At 36.5% G+C, this 16,775-nt stretch overlaps 3 protein-coding genes across 3 annotated transcripts; all 3 read left to right on the top strand.

Annotated features, from left to right (window-relative positions):
• The first annotated feature begins 997 nt into the window (after positions 1-997).
• Positions 998-8,040, top strand: LOC129394934 (uncharacterized). Its single transcript, XM_055104995.2, has 2 exons — positions 998-1,207; positions 7,818-8,040. Exon 1 carries the CDS (start codon positions 998-1,000, stop codon positions 1,187-1,189), a length of 192 nt encoding a protein of 63 aa, XP_054960970.1. The 3' UTR covers positions 1,190-1,207; positions 7,818-8,040.
• MKKS (MKKS centrosomal shuttling protein) lies at positions 7,818-16,570 on the top strand. The gene is made up of 4 exons (XM_008962907.5): positions 7,818-9,218; positions 12,942-13,117; positions 14,019-14,129; positions 16,067-16,570. The coding sequence occupies exons 1-4, from the start codon at positions 8,234-8,236 to the stop codon at positions 16,505-16,507; spliced, it is 1,713 nt and encodes a 570-aa protein (XP_008961155.3). The 5' UTR covers positions 7,818-8,233; the 3' UTR covers positions 16,508-16,570.
• On the top strand, positions 7,861-8,040 carry LOC129394935 (uncharacterized). Its single transcript, XM_055104996.2, has one exon. The coding sequence runs from the start codon at positions 7,861-7,863 to the stop codon at positions 8,011-8,013; it is 153 nt and encodes a 50-aa protein (XP_054960971.1). The 3' UTR covers positions 8,014-8,040.
• Positions 16,571-16,775: the final 205 nt, after the last annotated feature.

Below are 16,775 nucleotides of genomic sequence, written 5' to 3'. Positions count from 1 at the left end.
CAGTTTCTTTGTCTAAACTAGGTCGATAACCCTGTAAGTTAGGGTTTTCTAGTGATTCAGGGCAAACACTCTAAAATGCAGTAGTTTTGCACATAAATGTGGAAATGGCATTACATTCATTCTGATTTGTAGCGTCCAAGCCAGAAATCTTTTCCTGCAATTGGAATCCATGTTCAGCTGTTGTAATCGCAGTTGAAACACTATCACTACATCCTGTCAGAATATAGAACCTAAATTCTTACTGCATATTTGTGGATTACCGTTTGATTCTTCTGTTAAAATTGTGACTAAATGTAATTTTTTTTTTTTTTTTGAGATGGAGTCTCATTCTGTTGCCTAGTGCAGTGGCATGATCTTGGCTCACTGCAACCTCCACCTCCCAGGTTCAAGCGAGTCTCCTGACTCAGCCTCCAGAGTAGCTAGGATTACAGGCATGCGCCACCATATCCGACTAATACTTATACTTTTAGTAGAAACGATGTTTCACTGTGTTGGCTAGGCTGGTCTCGAACTCCTGACCTCAGGCAATCTGCCTGCCTCAGCCTCCCAAAGTGCTGGGAATACAGGCGTGAGCCACCACCCTCAGCCGTAATTATAATTTTTAAAAAATATAATTTAAAAAAAGGCTGTTACTCTATTGTGGCTCAGAGAACATTAATATATTTAAAGAACACTCCATGCATGTGTGTTTTCAAAGATTCATATAGCTTTTCCAGCAGGTAATGTTGCTCCTTTACAATTGTTGCCAAAAAGTCAGTATTGCTCTGTAAGTTTCCCAAGGCTGACTGCCTGCTCCCTTTGGGTCAATGACATGTCTCTTTTTGTTTATTAACATTGCAATGTATTATAATTTAAAATGTTTAACAGTCAGCATTTGTTAGAGTACAGCATGCTACTTGTAGTGATTTAGAAATGTAATTAAAGGGAGGTTATGGGTTTTAGTGGTTTTTTTCCTCTAACTGTAACCTTTTCTTAGGTACACTGATGCTGAAGTACTATGAGCCTTCAGAACTTGTGGAGAGACTACAAAGTTTTGGTTGTTATGGTCCCTTTAGTTGGGCTCATACATTTGGGGTGGTACAGAATCAAAAGCAGCCCTGTTTTCCAAATACCTAAAAACGACGACATTCCTGAGCAAGATAGTCTGGGACTTTCAAATCTTCAGAAGAGCCAAATCCAGGGGAAGTAGCAGGCTTGCAATCTTCAGGTAAGTTCCATTTAATCTGGTTGGTTAATCATATGGCACATTCCAACAATGGGAAACTCAATCTTTTAGATCTCTGGCAAGGAAAAGCCTAAATTGGTAAGTTACCTGTTGTTTTTATTATGACCCACTGGCAAAATACTATTCTGCAGTTGTTTCTAGAAAAGTTCGTTGTGCAGAGACATTTGACACTTGCCTGGCAGTCAATTGAATGCAAAGGGAAAGAGCACTTTTGCTAGCAGCATCACCAGGATCATGAATGTGTGCAAAGGAGCCCCTGACTCCTTACCATTACATATCACAAAAGTCCAAATTTATACAAGATTATTTTCTTCTATTAGTGTTCTTTTTTTTTTAACAATACAAAACTAATTGTATTCATTTCTTAACATCAACTATTTTAGCTTGACCATAATTTGTTACTTTTGAGAGTCACTGAAATAAAGAGGATGAAGTTATATAATTTAGGTCTATAGTCCCTTATCCATAATTCCAAAATTCAAAAAGTTCTCAAAACCAAAACATTTTATCCTCACTCCTTTGGCAGCAAAACTTGATCTTAACTGACATGAGGCAATTTGCAGTGCAGTTGTCTCCCTTTATCCGCAGTTTGGCTTTCTGCAGTTTCAGTTACCTGCAGTCAACCCTAGTCTGAAAATATTAAATAGAAAATTCCAGAAATAAACAATTCATAAATTTTAAATTATGCACCTTTCTGAGTAGCATGATGAAATCCTGGGATATTCTACTTCATCCATGCAGGATGTGAGTCATTCCCTTGTCTGTCTACCTGCTCATTAGTCACTTAGCAGCACTCTGGGTTAGATCAACTGTGGTGGTATCTCTGCGCTTATGTTCAGGTAACCGTTACTTTACTTCACAATGTACCCAAAGCACAAGAGTATTGTGCCTAATTTATAAATTGAACTTTATCATAGGTATGTATGTACAAGAAGAAAACATAGTATATATAGGGTTTAGTGCTATATGTAGTTTCAGGCATCCACTGGGTGGTCTTGGAACATATCCCTCATAGATAAATGGGGGAGGCCACTGTTTTTATTCCACTTAATATGAAAATTGAGTTTCACTGCAGAAATTTTATTGGCATTTGTCACGTTTGATTTACTATAATATAGCGTTATACTATATTATGATTATATTGATTACGGATGTTACATACACTATATTGTATTTATAAAATCTAAGAAATTCTGAATTATGAAACTCATCTGGCCCAAGGAGTTTCAGATAAAGAACTGTGACCCTGTAATTGTAAAGCATTTTCTATTGTAATTTACTTTTTAACCTTGAGGTGAATAATATGCTCTAAGTTTTGTTATAAGATAGATGAGTGTAAGGTTCTGCTCTTTATGGAAGATGAACCTCAGTAAGATTTTCCTTATTTATAAGCCTTGGTCTGAGATTTTGACTTTTGGTATAATTACTGCTTTCAACAATATTTTAAATCAAGATTTTACTTTTAAATGTTCATAAGCAGAAGTGGAAGAGCATAGCTTAATATATTAGACAATTATTAAATATAAAAGCCAGGTAGTAACATAGAAGCTTAACAACTTAAAAGAGTAACTTTAGGACATTCTATATAAAATTTGTATTTATAGGAAGAGTTTTAATATATATAAGCAGGGAGTTAGAGAATTTATTAGGTGCTGGATTTTTATATATATAGTCTTTCAGACTAGTAAGACCATTATATTATGTATGTATATTGTACTTATGACAAGAAGTAAAGAACAAAAAGATGTCTTAACAGTTTGGAGGCCAGGTATGGCCAAACTTCGGAGGAAGAAAATTAAGTAGTTTCTTCTCATGCAAAAAGAAATACTCTTGGAGGAAAAATAGAGCTGAGAAAAGAATCTCTAAAATGTTAGGTGAATGTAGTAAGAGATTTTAGATGCCAGTGCAGCGATAGTTAAAAGTTTTAGAGGCTAACATTTCCAGTCAAGCAAGCAGAAGCAGATATTTAAACAGGCTTTTAGTAAGCAAAAGTTAGAGCCGGATTTAGAGTAAGTTAAACACAAATTCTGAATAGTTGAAGTACATCAAAAGAATGCATTTATTTGTCTCTTATTTTCTATTCTTATTTTCATTATGGAAAATTACATACATGCCTCAAGATAAAGAGAGGATACTATATTGAGCCCTCAAGTATCCATCAACTGGCTTTAATAGTTAATGGCCTTTTGCCACAACCAGCTTTAATAGTTAAGGGCATTTCGCCACAACCAGCTTTAATAGTTAACAGCGTTTTGCCAGTCTTCTTTTATCCATCTTTTCCTCTGTTTTTTGAACTGCTAGAATATTTTAAATCAAATCTTAAGCTCCACTATGTAGTCCTTTAGTATGTGTCTTTAACAGTAAGAATAAACACACATACACAAACACATTTGCATTATCACCTAGAAAAACTTAACAGTGACTCTTTACCTACAATTTGATACCCAAGGCCATGTTTATATTTCTGAATTTGTCTATAAAACTCTTTTCAGGTGGTTTGTTGGAATCAGGATCCAAACAAGGTCTACGTATTGCATTTGATAGATAATATCTCTTTTCAATTCCCCTCCTAAATCTGCCTTTTAAAAAATTTCCCACATTCTCAGTTTGGCTGATTGCTTCCTCATCTTGTCATTTAACAATTTCCTCTTTCTCTCCCCTATTTCCTGTAATCTCGTAATTATATCAAGAGGCTACTTTCATTTGTTTTTTTAATTTAGTTTTTGAACAAGAATACTTCGTGGATGGTACTGTGGAATAGATCCTAGGTAATCATGTTGTTTCATATATATTGTCTGATCCACTTTTGATGATGATGTTGATTTTTTTTTTTAGAGAGAAGGGTCTTGATTTGTCACCCAGGCTACAGTGCAGTAGCATATCATAGCTCACTGCAGCCTCAAACTCTTGGGCACAGGCCTTGATTTGTCACCCAGGCTACAGTGCAGTAGCATATCATAGCTCACTGCAGCCTCAAACTCTTGGGCACAGGCCATCCTCCAGCCTCAGCATCCCAAGTAGCTGGGACTGTAAACATCCGCCACCACACCTGGCTAAGTTCTAAAATATTTTTAGAACCAGGGTCTTGCTGTGTTGCCCAGGCTGGTCTCAAATTTCTGGCCTCAAGCAATCCTCCTGCCTTGGCCTCCCAAAGTGATGGGATTACAGGCAAGAGCCACTGCGTCTAGCCAGTGTTGCTAAGACTAACAGGCAAGTTAGCAGTGTTTCTTTCCATTATAAAGTTCCCCTTTGATTTTTTTTTTTTTTTTTTTTTTAAGATGGAGTCTCACTCTGTCACCCAGGCTGCAGTTGGGTGATGTCGGCTCACTGCAACCTCTGCCTTCTGGGTTGAAGTGATTCTCCTGCTTCAACCTCCCGAGTAACTGGGATTACAGGCACCCACCACCACACCTGACTAGTTTTTTGTATTTTTTTAGTAGAGACAGGGTTTCACCATGTTGGCCAGGTGATCTTTTACTTAATAATTATTAGCGACTATTCATTATCATTGCTGTAACCTAGAAATTGGCAAACTTTTTTTCTATAAAAGATCAGATAGTAAATATTTTAGGCTTTGCAGATCATATAGTGTCTATACCAACCCTTCAGCTTTCTGTTGTAGTGTAAAAGCACTCATACACAGTACACAAATTAATGAGCATGGCTGCTTTCCAATAAAACTTCATTTACAAAAACAGGCAGCAGTCTGGATATGGTCCATAGGCTTAATTTACCAACCACCATATATGGGTCTAATGCACTATTTCATTAGGGGTTGCCAAATGATGCTGCTCAAATTCTATCATTCCTTCTCCATTTATTAGCTGGAACAACTTTCCATCGTCAACTATTCAGTTACCCCAAAATGCATTTATACAAGGAAAGCAAGATTAATGTTTTATCCCTGTAATTCCCTTTATTGGTTTTTATAATAATGAGTGCTCAAGCCACTTAGGGTTTTTGTTTTTGGTGTTAGTACGAACCTGTGGGTTTGCATTTATTTCAGTTATATGAATCTGTTGCAGTCGCCATGTTTTTTTTTAATGCTAAAGTTGTCCCATTTTGGATCCTCTCCAAGTTGACTCCTGTTGTTGTTTTTCCTTTGTCCTTGTGATATGACCCACGTAGTCTTTAATAACATCCTTACTTTTTGGCAGAAAAGGACCCCAGCTTACCTTGTGTATTTCTTACCTCATACCTATAATCATTCTTTTTGCCAAAGAACTCCCTTTGCTTTTAGGAAAAACTTTTACCTGTTTGTATTTTCTTTAAATCATATTTTATAGTGCACCTCTTAATTTAGAAGAAGTCATGCAAGTTTTACTGTTATTTTAATTAAGTTATCCATCACTGCAACAACAACAACAAAAACCCATCTGCCAAGCCCGTGCATCCAAGAATAGTCAGGACCATTCGTCTGATGGTAACTCTTGGAATTATGGAGCACCTTGTTTAGGAAGAAAGAGTTTTAATAGAGCTGAACTGATACTTCCGAACATGTTCTATAAACCAGCCCCAGTGGTTTGGTTTTTTTTTCTCTTTTCTCTTTCTTGTACCTTCTTTCGTTCAGGTCTAGACCTGTGACCACAGATCAGCAAGTTTTGGCATCTTTAAAATGATTTGGGAGTCACTACCACTTTCAGTGATTTCTTTGTCATTTTAATGAAATACTAGCCAAAAGATGTGTGTACTTGTCTCACTACTGTAAGACTGACAGAGGTGCCAACATGGCATTCTGTTTTTGAAAAGTTACATGACACTATTAAGTATTGAAAATGTTCTAACTAGAAAAACGATTTTCTTAATCATAGTTTTTATTGTGGGGTGTGTATGTAAGTTTTAACGTGCAAATTAACATATAGAAGTCACTTTATGAGGTTTCATTTAAATGTATTTCTCAGATTTTGCTGAATCTGTAATAGCCATTGAGATATTTAAGTACCTTGGCTGTTCCTGGCATCAATAAACAGATTTTTCTTTCCCTCCTCATGCCATACAAAAGTTGACAATAGCTTTATCACCACAGGAAGAAAGCTGACCATCATTGCCCTTTATTTGGGCCCAGTTGCCATGGTTACAGCCCTTTAGCTAAATTGGGAATGGTAACCAAAATAACATTTGCATAACATTCCCTTGTTCTGCCCACCTCTTTGCACATCTTCAAATCAAGGTTTTGGTCTGATCACCATACTATGCTGTAGCCTACTTTTAGAAAGTACTTTAGCTAAATAGATTTGTTTCATTTATGCTAAATGCTCTCCTGGACACTACCGTACTCAGCATATTCCTGGAAATACTAACGAATAATATACCTTTAAAACACCCGGCCTCAACAGATAAGATCTATGATCTAACGTTTTTATTCTTTTCACACATTATTATTAATGTGTCAGGAATTTATGCCTCAAGGCACACTTTTTTTTAGCAAGGACACTACCTTGTTAAGGAAACTAGAATTGTATTTCTACATGTCCTTTTGATATATAACATTTTATGGTATTTAGACTTTGAAATTGAATTGCAACTCACATCCTATTTTTATTGTTGTTGTTATCCAGCATATCCCTTGGTTTTTGCATGTACTGTCATTAACCAGTGCTTTGGGGAGGATCCGTTGACTAGGATTTCCAAAGCTGAAAATCATTGACTGATAACGTAAAATGATAGAAAATTAGCTCTGACTTTAGCCAGGTGTTTAAAACATGGTTTGTTTTTTGGTACAATGTGTTGTGCAGAATTATTCAGCTAAATATAGACTATACATTAGTGAGTTCCTGCAGTAGACATGCCAACAGCTATCTTGTTTTTATAATTATTTACAAACATGACTTGATATAAATGCACTTCTGTTCAAACCTAAAGTTTCCAAGCAAACCACAATTATAGATAAAAACATAATATTAAATCTTCATGTTGGAGAATAAAGATATTTGGGACTTCTTTTAAGACTCAGAGACTTGCCGGGCACAGTGGCTCACGCTTGTAATCCCAGCACTTTGGGAGGCAGAGGTGGGCAGATCACCTGAGGTCAGGAGTTCGAGACCAACCTGACAAACATGGAGAAACCCCATCTCTACTAAAAGTACAAAATTAGCTGGGCATGGTGGCGCATGCCTGTAATCCCTGCCACTGAGGAGGGTGAGGCAGGAGAATTGCTTGAACCCAGGAGGCTGAGGTTGTGGTGAGCCAAGATCACGCCATTGCACTCCAGCCTGGGCAACAAGAGCGAAACTCCATCTCAAAAAAAAAAAAAAAAGGCTCAGAGACCTAATTCTCTGTTTTATATTGTAGCATTTCTCTCCTAGAAGCATGCCATATTCAAATAACTGTGCTGTAAGCTTTCTAGCCATGTTGTTGTGCCTTACAGAATCACTGGAATACAAGCACTTTTTCTTGTAGAGGGGATTTATTGAAGAATAAAGGAATTTTAAGTCAAAGTTGGTCTACCTTTCTCATTTTCTGGACGTTTGTGCCAGTTAGTAGTTCCTTTTTCTAAAAAGGCAGCAGAGCATTAGAATAAATTATTAAACTGCAGTCTACAAAATGCTTGGGAAGTATTTCTCTAAAATTTTTTTTTTTTATTATTTATTAGGTAAGAAGCAGCTTTGAATCTGAGCTTCATATCGAAAGAAGAGATGAAAAATACCAGTTGGATTAGAAAGAACTGGCTTCTTGTAGCTGGGATATCTTTCATAGGTGTCCATCTTGGAACATACTTTTTGCAGAGGTCTGCAAAGCAGTCTGTAAAATTTCAGTCTCAAAGCAAACAAAAGAGTATTGAAGAGTGAAGTAAAATAAATATTTGGAATTACAAATTTGTCATTAAATCATTCTATGCTGATTAGCTTCATAAACATTGAACTTTTTGATTTTATAGCCACAATGCTGCATATTCATACTTTAATTCCTAAAGAATAATTTTTAATGTTAAAACGTGATAATGCAATAAATAGAAAAATGTGGTTTACAAAATAAAAACGGTCTTCACTAGTTACCACCTGAAGTAAGATGTCTCGTTTGGAAGCTAAGAAGCCATCATTGTGTAAGAGTGAACCACTGACAACTGAGAGAGTCAGGACCACACTTTCTGTCTTGAAAAGAATTGTAACATCATGCTATGGCCCTTCAGGTAGGCTGAAGCAGCTGCACAATGGCTTTGGAGGTTACGTGTGTACAACCTCACAGTCCTCAGCTCTGCTCAGTCACCTTTTGGTCACACATCCCATTTTAAAGATCCTGACAACCTCCATACAGAATCATGTGTCAAGCTTCAGTGATTGTGGCTTATTCACAGCCATTCTTTGCTGCAACCTGATTGAAAATGTTCAGAGATTAGGCTTGACATCCACCACTGTCATTAGATTAAATAAACATCTTTTGAGTCTTTGCATCAGTTATCTCAAGTCTGAGACCTGTGGTTGTCGAATCCCAGTGGACTTTAGTAGTACTCAGATCCTCCTTTGTTTGGTGCGTAGTATATTAACAAGTAAACCTGCCTGTATGCTCACCAGAAAGGAAACAGAGCATGTCAGTGCTTTGATCCTGAGAGCCTTTTTGCTTACAATTCCAGAAAATGCTGAAGGCCACATCATTTTAGGAAAGAGTTTAATTGTACCTTTAAAAGGTCAAAGAGTTATAGATTCCACTGTATTACCTGGGATACTCATTGAAATGTCAGAAGTTCAATTAATGAGGCTATTACCTATCAAAAAATCAACTGCCCTCAAGGTGGCACTCTTTTGTACAACTTTATCCGGAGACATTTCTGACACTGGAGAAGGAACTGTGGTGGTCAGTTATGGGGTTTCTCTTGAAAATGCAGTCTTGGACCAGCTGCTTAACCTAGGAAGGCAGCTAATCAGTGACCACGTAGATCTTGTCCTGTGCCAAAAAGTTATACATCCATCTTTGAAGCAGTTTCTCAATATGCATCGTATTATTGCCATAGACAGAATTGGAGTGACTCTGATGGAACCCCTGACTAAAATGACAGGTAAAAATCACTCTTGGCTTTTGCCTCTTACAGTTAATAAATCACACTTTCTTGAGCAGAGATATTTTTGGTTTGTGTCACTGTTAACATCTTGAAAAATTGACCCAGCATGTGTCAGTACCATTTCTGGCAGCAAAGTTTTCTGGAAAAGATCCTGTATTGTTCACATACTAAAAATGCAGTGATTATAGCCATTTTCTATGTATTGTCAGCCCCCTAATGTACTATATCATCTAACCCCCAAATATTTTACAGGTTATTGAGAAGTCTAACATCCCCATAATCCTAAGGTCTTTCATACTTTACACAAAATTCTTCAGCCTCAATTGACAAAACTTTTAAATCATGTTATATTTAGAAAGTAATTTTGTAACTAGAATGACCCTTTTTCTTCACTTTATCATAATTCCAACAAACTTCTGTACTTCTCCTTAAGTAGTTGTTTCTAATGGGAGGGGGATGTACATGCACCTATGTTTTACCTATATCAAAACTGTTCCCACCTGACCTTGAGAACCAAGATCATCTTTTACTTTCAGCACCTATTATAGGCCTGGCCCACTGTGGGTGTTCTAAAGTGTTTGTTGAATTGACCGAAATATATTTGGTAATATACAGAACTAAAATAGGCAAAAAATTCACTGTATTTTACAAACTCAGCAAATTAAAAGCAGATATAAGTACTGTTAGAGCCAAAGAAAAATGACAAGCTGAAGAGTTCCTGATTTGAGCTACTTTTCAGTATCCTTTAACTGCTTTGACAGTCTATCAGAAAGATGATCATTTAGTCTGCATTGTTTCCAATTTTTAAGTTACTAGACTTAAACCATTGTTAAAGTTTATTTAATAAAAGTCTTAGTATAAATTATCAAAAAGGAGCCCTATGTATGCCAAGTGTTGAATACATAATATCTCTGGGTTATTGCCCTACCTTGGTAAGACTCAAATGACTGTCAAAAGTAGAGTTTCTTAATAATGGAAATAATTCCTTGGAACTCATTGTTGGTATGGTAAGTCAGACTGATAGCCTTAAATATCTACTAGCTTTGCATGAATCTGGCAATTTCCAGCTTGTAAATACTGGGTCTTCCAGATTCATTTTTAAAATATGGGACACTTTAGCTGGGTGTGGTACATGCCTGTAGTCCCAGCTACCTGGGAAGTTGAGGCAGGAGGATTACTTGAGCCAAGGAGTTCAAGTCCAGCCTGGGCAACAAAGCAGGACTACATCTAAAAAAACAAAAAGGGCTGGGCAGTGGCTCATGCCTGTAATCCCAGCACTTTGGGAGGCCAAGGTGAGCGGATCACAAGGTCAGGAGATCGAGACCATCCTGGCCAACATGGTGAAACCCCATCTCTACTAAAAATACAAAAAAATTAGCTGGGCATGGTGGCCGCACTTGTAATCCCAGCTACTTGGGAGGCTGAGACAGGAGAATTGCTTGAACCCAGGAGGTGGAGGTTGCAGTGAACCGAGATTGCGCCACTGCACTCCAGCCTGGTGACAGCAAGATTCCCTATCAAAAAAAGAAGAAAAACCAAACATTTTCCCATAGAAACCATATTGTAACTGGGGGCTGGGTTTCCACACTAGCCCATAATATATACCTAAACATGGCATTAATAGCCATAGCTTTAGTCCTGGATCTTGGGAGCAGAGAGCTTTTGAGAAAAAAAGAAAAGAGGGGGAAAACTACCAGGCACATAGCGCAGGTAAACTTTTAGGTAGATGAAGTATGTTTTTGGCCTTACCTATCTCCCCTGGTAATCTAAGTTAACATTACCTCATTTCAGGCCTTCAAACAAAATTCCTGTTTATTAATGATATAGGTTGTGTAGTGGGTGTTACTGTGGATGGGTGCCACATGTGAAGCATATTGCAGCTTACAGAGGTTTTTGTTTGTTTGTTTTAAGGTGGAGTCTCACTCTATCGCCCAGGCTGGAGTGCAGTGGCGCAATCTCGGCTCACTGCAACCTCTGCCTCCTGGGTTCAAGCAATTCTGTCTCAGCCTCCCTAGTAGCTGGAACTACAGGCACACGCCACCATGCCTGGCTAGTTTTTTGTATTTTTAGTAGAGACAGGTTTCACCATATTGGTCAGGCTGGTCCTGAACTCCTGAGCTCAGGTGATCCACCCATCTCAGCCTCCCAAAGTACTGGGATTACAGGCATGACCACCACGCCCAGCCTGGAGCATTTTTAACATTTGACTTGGTTTGATTTATTTGTGAAGTATGCATTATTATCCCCACTTGCCTCTCATGTGAGGGAGGCAGAAAAGTTAAATGACATGAGTGACAGCATCCAGTGGCTGATAAGCAGTAGAGCCGGTCTTCTCATGCAGAATCTGTTGTTCCCACCATGTGAAAGAAATTATACTATAAGATTTTGGGTTTTTTACTTAGATCACTTTTTTAAAGTATTCGTTATTCTTGAGTATTTCAGAAGTAAACAATATTCAAATAAGTGAAATTGTTTAGTGATTATATTCTATAAATTTTTTGAGATGGAAGTGTTTTTAGACATTTTAGCTTTTTTTTTTTTTTTTTTTTTGAGACAAAGTCTCGCTCTGTTGCCCAGGCTAGAGTGCAGTGGCGTAATCTCAGCTCACTGCTCACTGCAACCTCTGCCCCCCAGGTTCAAGCGATTCTCCTGCCTCAGCCTCCCAAGCAGCTGGGATTACAAGCACCTGCCACCACGCCCGGCTAGTTTTTGTATTTTTAGTAGAGATGGGGTTTCACCATGTTGGCCAGGCTGGTCTCGAACTCCTGACCTTAGGCGATGCCCGCCTCAGCCTCCTAAAATGCTGGGATTATAGGCATGAGCCACTACACCCAGCTGACATTTTAGACTTTCAAACTAAACCCCATTAGTTTGAAAGAAACCATCTTTTAAAGGTGAGTCTGAAAGCAAAGGAAACTAGCTGAAAGGGGTGAACGGCTCAGAATTATAGCTTTAGACTTTAGTATTGTTTCTTGTAGGAGTTTGATGTAGGTTTCTTTTCTTACATAACTTCCATTACATTTGGAGATTTGGAAAATTCAAGTCACCCTAACTTCTTTATTCATATTTTTACTTGTGGTTTATAAAACTTCACTATTTTACATGTGCAGGTAGGAGGACAAAATACTTAATATATCAAATAATAGCAGTGAAATAAGCATGTCACTTTATTTTGGCATAATTCAGTTAGCTATTTTATAAATAGTTGCCAGACAAAAAAATAATTCTTACATATTCACTATGTAGCATCCCAAAGGAATTCAACTACACAACTATGGATAGCAGCATTTATTTTAAATTGAAAATAATAATGCCTTTAAAAAAAATAGCCTGTCACATCACCCTTAATCCAAATTAGTGAAGTTCTTAATTTGGGGTCTCTAAACCCCGAATGGGCTTTGAGGGTTTTCTGAATTCCTTGAAAATGTATGCAAAATTGTATGTGCCCTTTTCTGGGAAGACAGTACAAAATGACTTCTAAAAGATTTTCAAAGAGATCTGAAACAAAAATAACTTCTACTTTACTTTATTTGTATATCATTTTAATAGCAGAATATAACTTAGCAATTTAGGAAGATTCATCTTATTTATCCTGTATTTCATATTTTAAATTATATGCTTGTGGGGCTTTTATGTTGGCTAGGAATAAATATACTTTTAAATGGTTGTTTGCTCCACTTTTGCTTATACATCTTGTATTTTCTAATCTTTAAAAAATAGGAACACAGCCTATTGGATCCCTAGGCTCAATATGTCCTAATAGTTACGGAAGTGTGAAAGATGTGTGCACTGCAAAATTTGGCTCCAAACATTTTTTTCATCTTATTCCTAATGAAGCAACAATCTGCAGCTTGCTTCTCTGCAACAGAAATGACACTGCCTGGGATGAGCTGAAGGTAGGTAATGAACTTTGAATTCCATATGCAGGGGCTGAGGGAGGAATTAGTCACTCAATAGTTATTATGATTTTTTTTTCGTAGCTTCCCTAGGTAGTATAGAAAGCAAAAATTAAAATGATTGATGCAAAGTCACAAGTAAGCTAATTTAAATGCCTGTGGCATTATAATAAATTTGGCATGTGTTGCCATTTATTATTTCTACTATTTACTAGAAACCTAAAAGGCCCTTGACATGTGAACTTTTCTAAGAAATTAACTTGAATTGTGTAGTCTTTGATGGTAATGTGTATGAATAATTCACTTGGAAAAATGAGTTCCCCAGTCAATACCCATCATCCACTTCCTAGCAGAGTTTCCTGTTCTCTGCCAGCAATAATACATGCAACTTTTATACAAGGGAAATGATAATCTATGGGATTGGTCACAAGTTTTAAAGATTCATGTATGCTCAAGGATATATCCTTAGTAGATGTTAAAGGTCTGTGTGATTTTTTATTTATTATTGCTGGGATGTAACTGTATTATTTCCAAATCCATTCAAAATAAATTTATTATTTAGACTGAAATAATTTTTTTAGTGGAAGTGCCAGCAAACCTTGTTGACCCAGATATTTTGAGGCCATATATTCATCTCAATTTGAAGAGCTAAGTGTATATGAAAGAAAATACTAATCTGGCTCCGTGAAAACAAACTTCTGACTGAAGTATCTTCCCTTAATCTCTAAACCTTCCTATTCAGAATGTATTAATCACATGACAACCTTGGCACGACACAAGTTTTGTTCTTTTGTAATTAAAATCACACTCTCTGTATTCACTATGATGCTTTGAGAGCATGATTTTTTGTGTGTGTATATGATGTGAACGTCTGATTCTGATGATTTGGGTTTTTTCTTAGCTCACGTGTCAGACGGCACTGCATGTCCTGCAGTTAACACTCAAGGAACCATGGGCTTTGTTGGGAGGTGGCTGTACTGAAACTCATTTGGCTGCATATATCAGACACAAGGTGTGTAAGATAATCCTCTTTGGATTACCTGAATTCTCAGCAACTTTTGTTTTCTGAGATAATAAGCCAAAATCATAATATCCTATAGTCTTTTTGTTTGTTTGTTAGTTTTAACTTTTAGGTTCAGGGGTGCATGTATAGGTTTGTTATATAGGTAAACTTGTAGCCTTTAACACTGAATTTTTCAGTAGTCTAAATAAAATACATAATCAAAAACACTTGAGGAAAATAACAAGGTAAATATAAGGTAATATCCTTATTACAATGATTATTATAAAAATATTTTAGCAAGCGATCACGTTCTTTGAGTATTGTCTACATGTTCTTCATGTTGAAGCTAGCATTCTGTTATTGGGAGTTCTCTTAGAGATCTCAACTGCTGCAATACAGTAATAATTGATGTTCACAAACAAAAGGGCCAAGTTTCTACAGAATACTTCAGTATCTTCTAGAGCATCAAGAAAAGTTTCATTTATTTAAGCAGTTCACATATTAGATTCTATTATAATTTTAAAATTAGTATTTACGTATGTTATTTATTAATTATACTAAATAGAATTTTTTGATTAGTCTAGGAAACTCCATTTCCTGACAGCTCTCAGATAAGTTTAGTGCATTGTTGTTCTGATTATTTCATAAGTACTGGCCTACTTTATTTGAAAATGGATAGAAAAAGGTATAGGTGTTTTCCAGATATTAGCAATCGATTCATTGGGTAAACATGCCCTGTCCTTCCCCAAATAACTTAGAATCTCTTTGAAGATAAAGCACATTCATGAAAAGTTATCAGAATATACATTATGGAAAACAAAATTTGTGCCAATCTATTGGTGCTGAATGGACAATAATGTATTCTGAAATGGAACTGAGTAAACTAGAGAAAGTTTTTTAGAGGAAGGAGGTGTCTTGAGTAGGAAAGTAGTCACTGTTTTTAAGCAGTTAAGATATGGATTTTTTAACCCATCATTCAGTTATTAGTTTGCTAATACAGACATGTTGCTTAACAAAGATATATTCTGAGAAATGCATCATTAGGCAATATTGTTGTGCAAACAATATAGAGTGTACTTGCACAAACCTACATGGTAGAGCCTACCACACTCCTAAGCTATGTGGTATAGCCTATGGCTCCTAGGCTACAAACCCTTACAGCATATTACTGTACTGAATACTGTAGGTAATTGTAACACAATGGTATTTGTGTATCTAAACATATCAAAACACAGAAAAGGTTGGTAAAAATATGGCCTTATAATCTTATGGGACCACTGTTGTATATGCGGTCTGTCATTGACTGAAGTGTTGGTATGTGGTGCATGGCTATATATTAATTTTTCTTTTTATCATGGAATTTCTAGGATAAACATTTTTAAATAGTGGAACCAGAAGACTGTTTAAGGTCTTATTACCTTTTCATTAATTTAAAGAGAAGAATATTCATTTTTAAAACATTGATATGAAAATTTACATCATGATTTCCAAATAAAAATATGTGCATTCCCATTTTAAGCAAATCTCAAACATTTTGCAGAGATAAATAAGTACTCTATTTGGGACATCAGTCTTCAGGAACTTCCTCCTGTGTGCAGAAAAACCTGTAATACATGTATTATGCCTAGTCCTTCATGTATTAAGGAGGCACTACCAAGCCTCATTCAGAATAAGCTGATGGTGGGGTTATTCTGATTCACTCATTCTGGTAACATGACTGGTAGTATATACATTTTTAATACATTTTTACTATAACCAACCTAGTTAAGGGTTTGCAACCCGGCCGGCTGACCCATACAAGCCCATTAGCATTGTGCCAGACCCCAAATTAAATGAAAGTAAGTAATTACTTTAGGAATAAGATTTTGATTTCAGTATCTTATTTTTCTGAAACATTTTATATTAATTGCTTTGTATGTGTTTTCAATGTTTTTATTACTCTTTAGACTCACAACGACCCAGAAAGCATTCTCAAAGATGATGAATGTACTCAAACAGAACTTCAATTAATTGCTGAAGCATTTTGCAGTGCCCTAGAATCTGTTGTTGGCTCTTTAGAACATGATGGAGGTGAAATTCTCACTGACATGAAGTATGGACACCTTTGGTCAGTTCAGGCAGATTCTCCCTGTGTTGCTAACTGGCCAGATTTGCTTTCACAGTGTGGCTGTGGATTATACAATAGCCAGGAAGAACTCAACTGGTCTTTCTTAAGAAGCACACGTCATCCATTTGTGCCACAAAGCTGCCTTCCACATGAAGCTGTGGGCTCAGCCAGCAACCTGATCTTGGACTGTTTGACTGCAAAGCTTAGTGGCCTACAGGTGGCTGTAGAGACAGCCAATTTGATTTTGGATCTTTCATATGTTATTGAAGATAAAAACTAAGAGAATAGCATGTTCGTATTACAAGAGAAACAAATAAACTAGTCTGTTGGCAATTGAGAAAAATTGTGAGTGTATTTGTTTTCTCCCAAAGCCCTGTTCTACATATTTGGACAAATGACTCATAAAATTATAGATACACTTATTTAGGAAAAAAGGTGATTCGTGAATGGAAATGCCATGAAACAATAAAAATATGAAGCATTATTTATTTAAAAATATTATAGTTATCTTAGGGATTCTATAGTGGCTGCTGTACATTGTTCTAAAT

This window comes from Pan paniscus, chromosome 21, assembly GCF_029289425.2.
Source record: "Pan paniscus chromosome 21, NHGRI_mPanPan1-v2.0_pri, whole genome shotgun sequence".
Taxonomy (NCBI): Eukaryota; Metazoa; Chordata; class Mammalia; order Primates; family Hominidae; genus Pan; species Pan paniscus.
The sequence above is the reverse complement of the archived record's forward strand: the minus strand, read 5'-3'. Positions and strand labels throughout refer to the sequence as shown.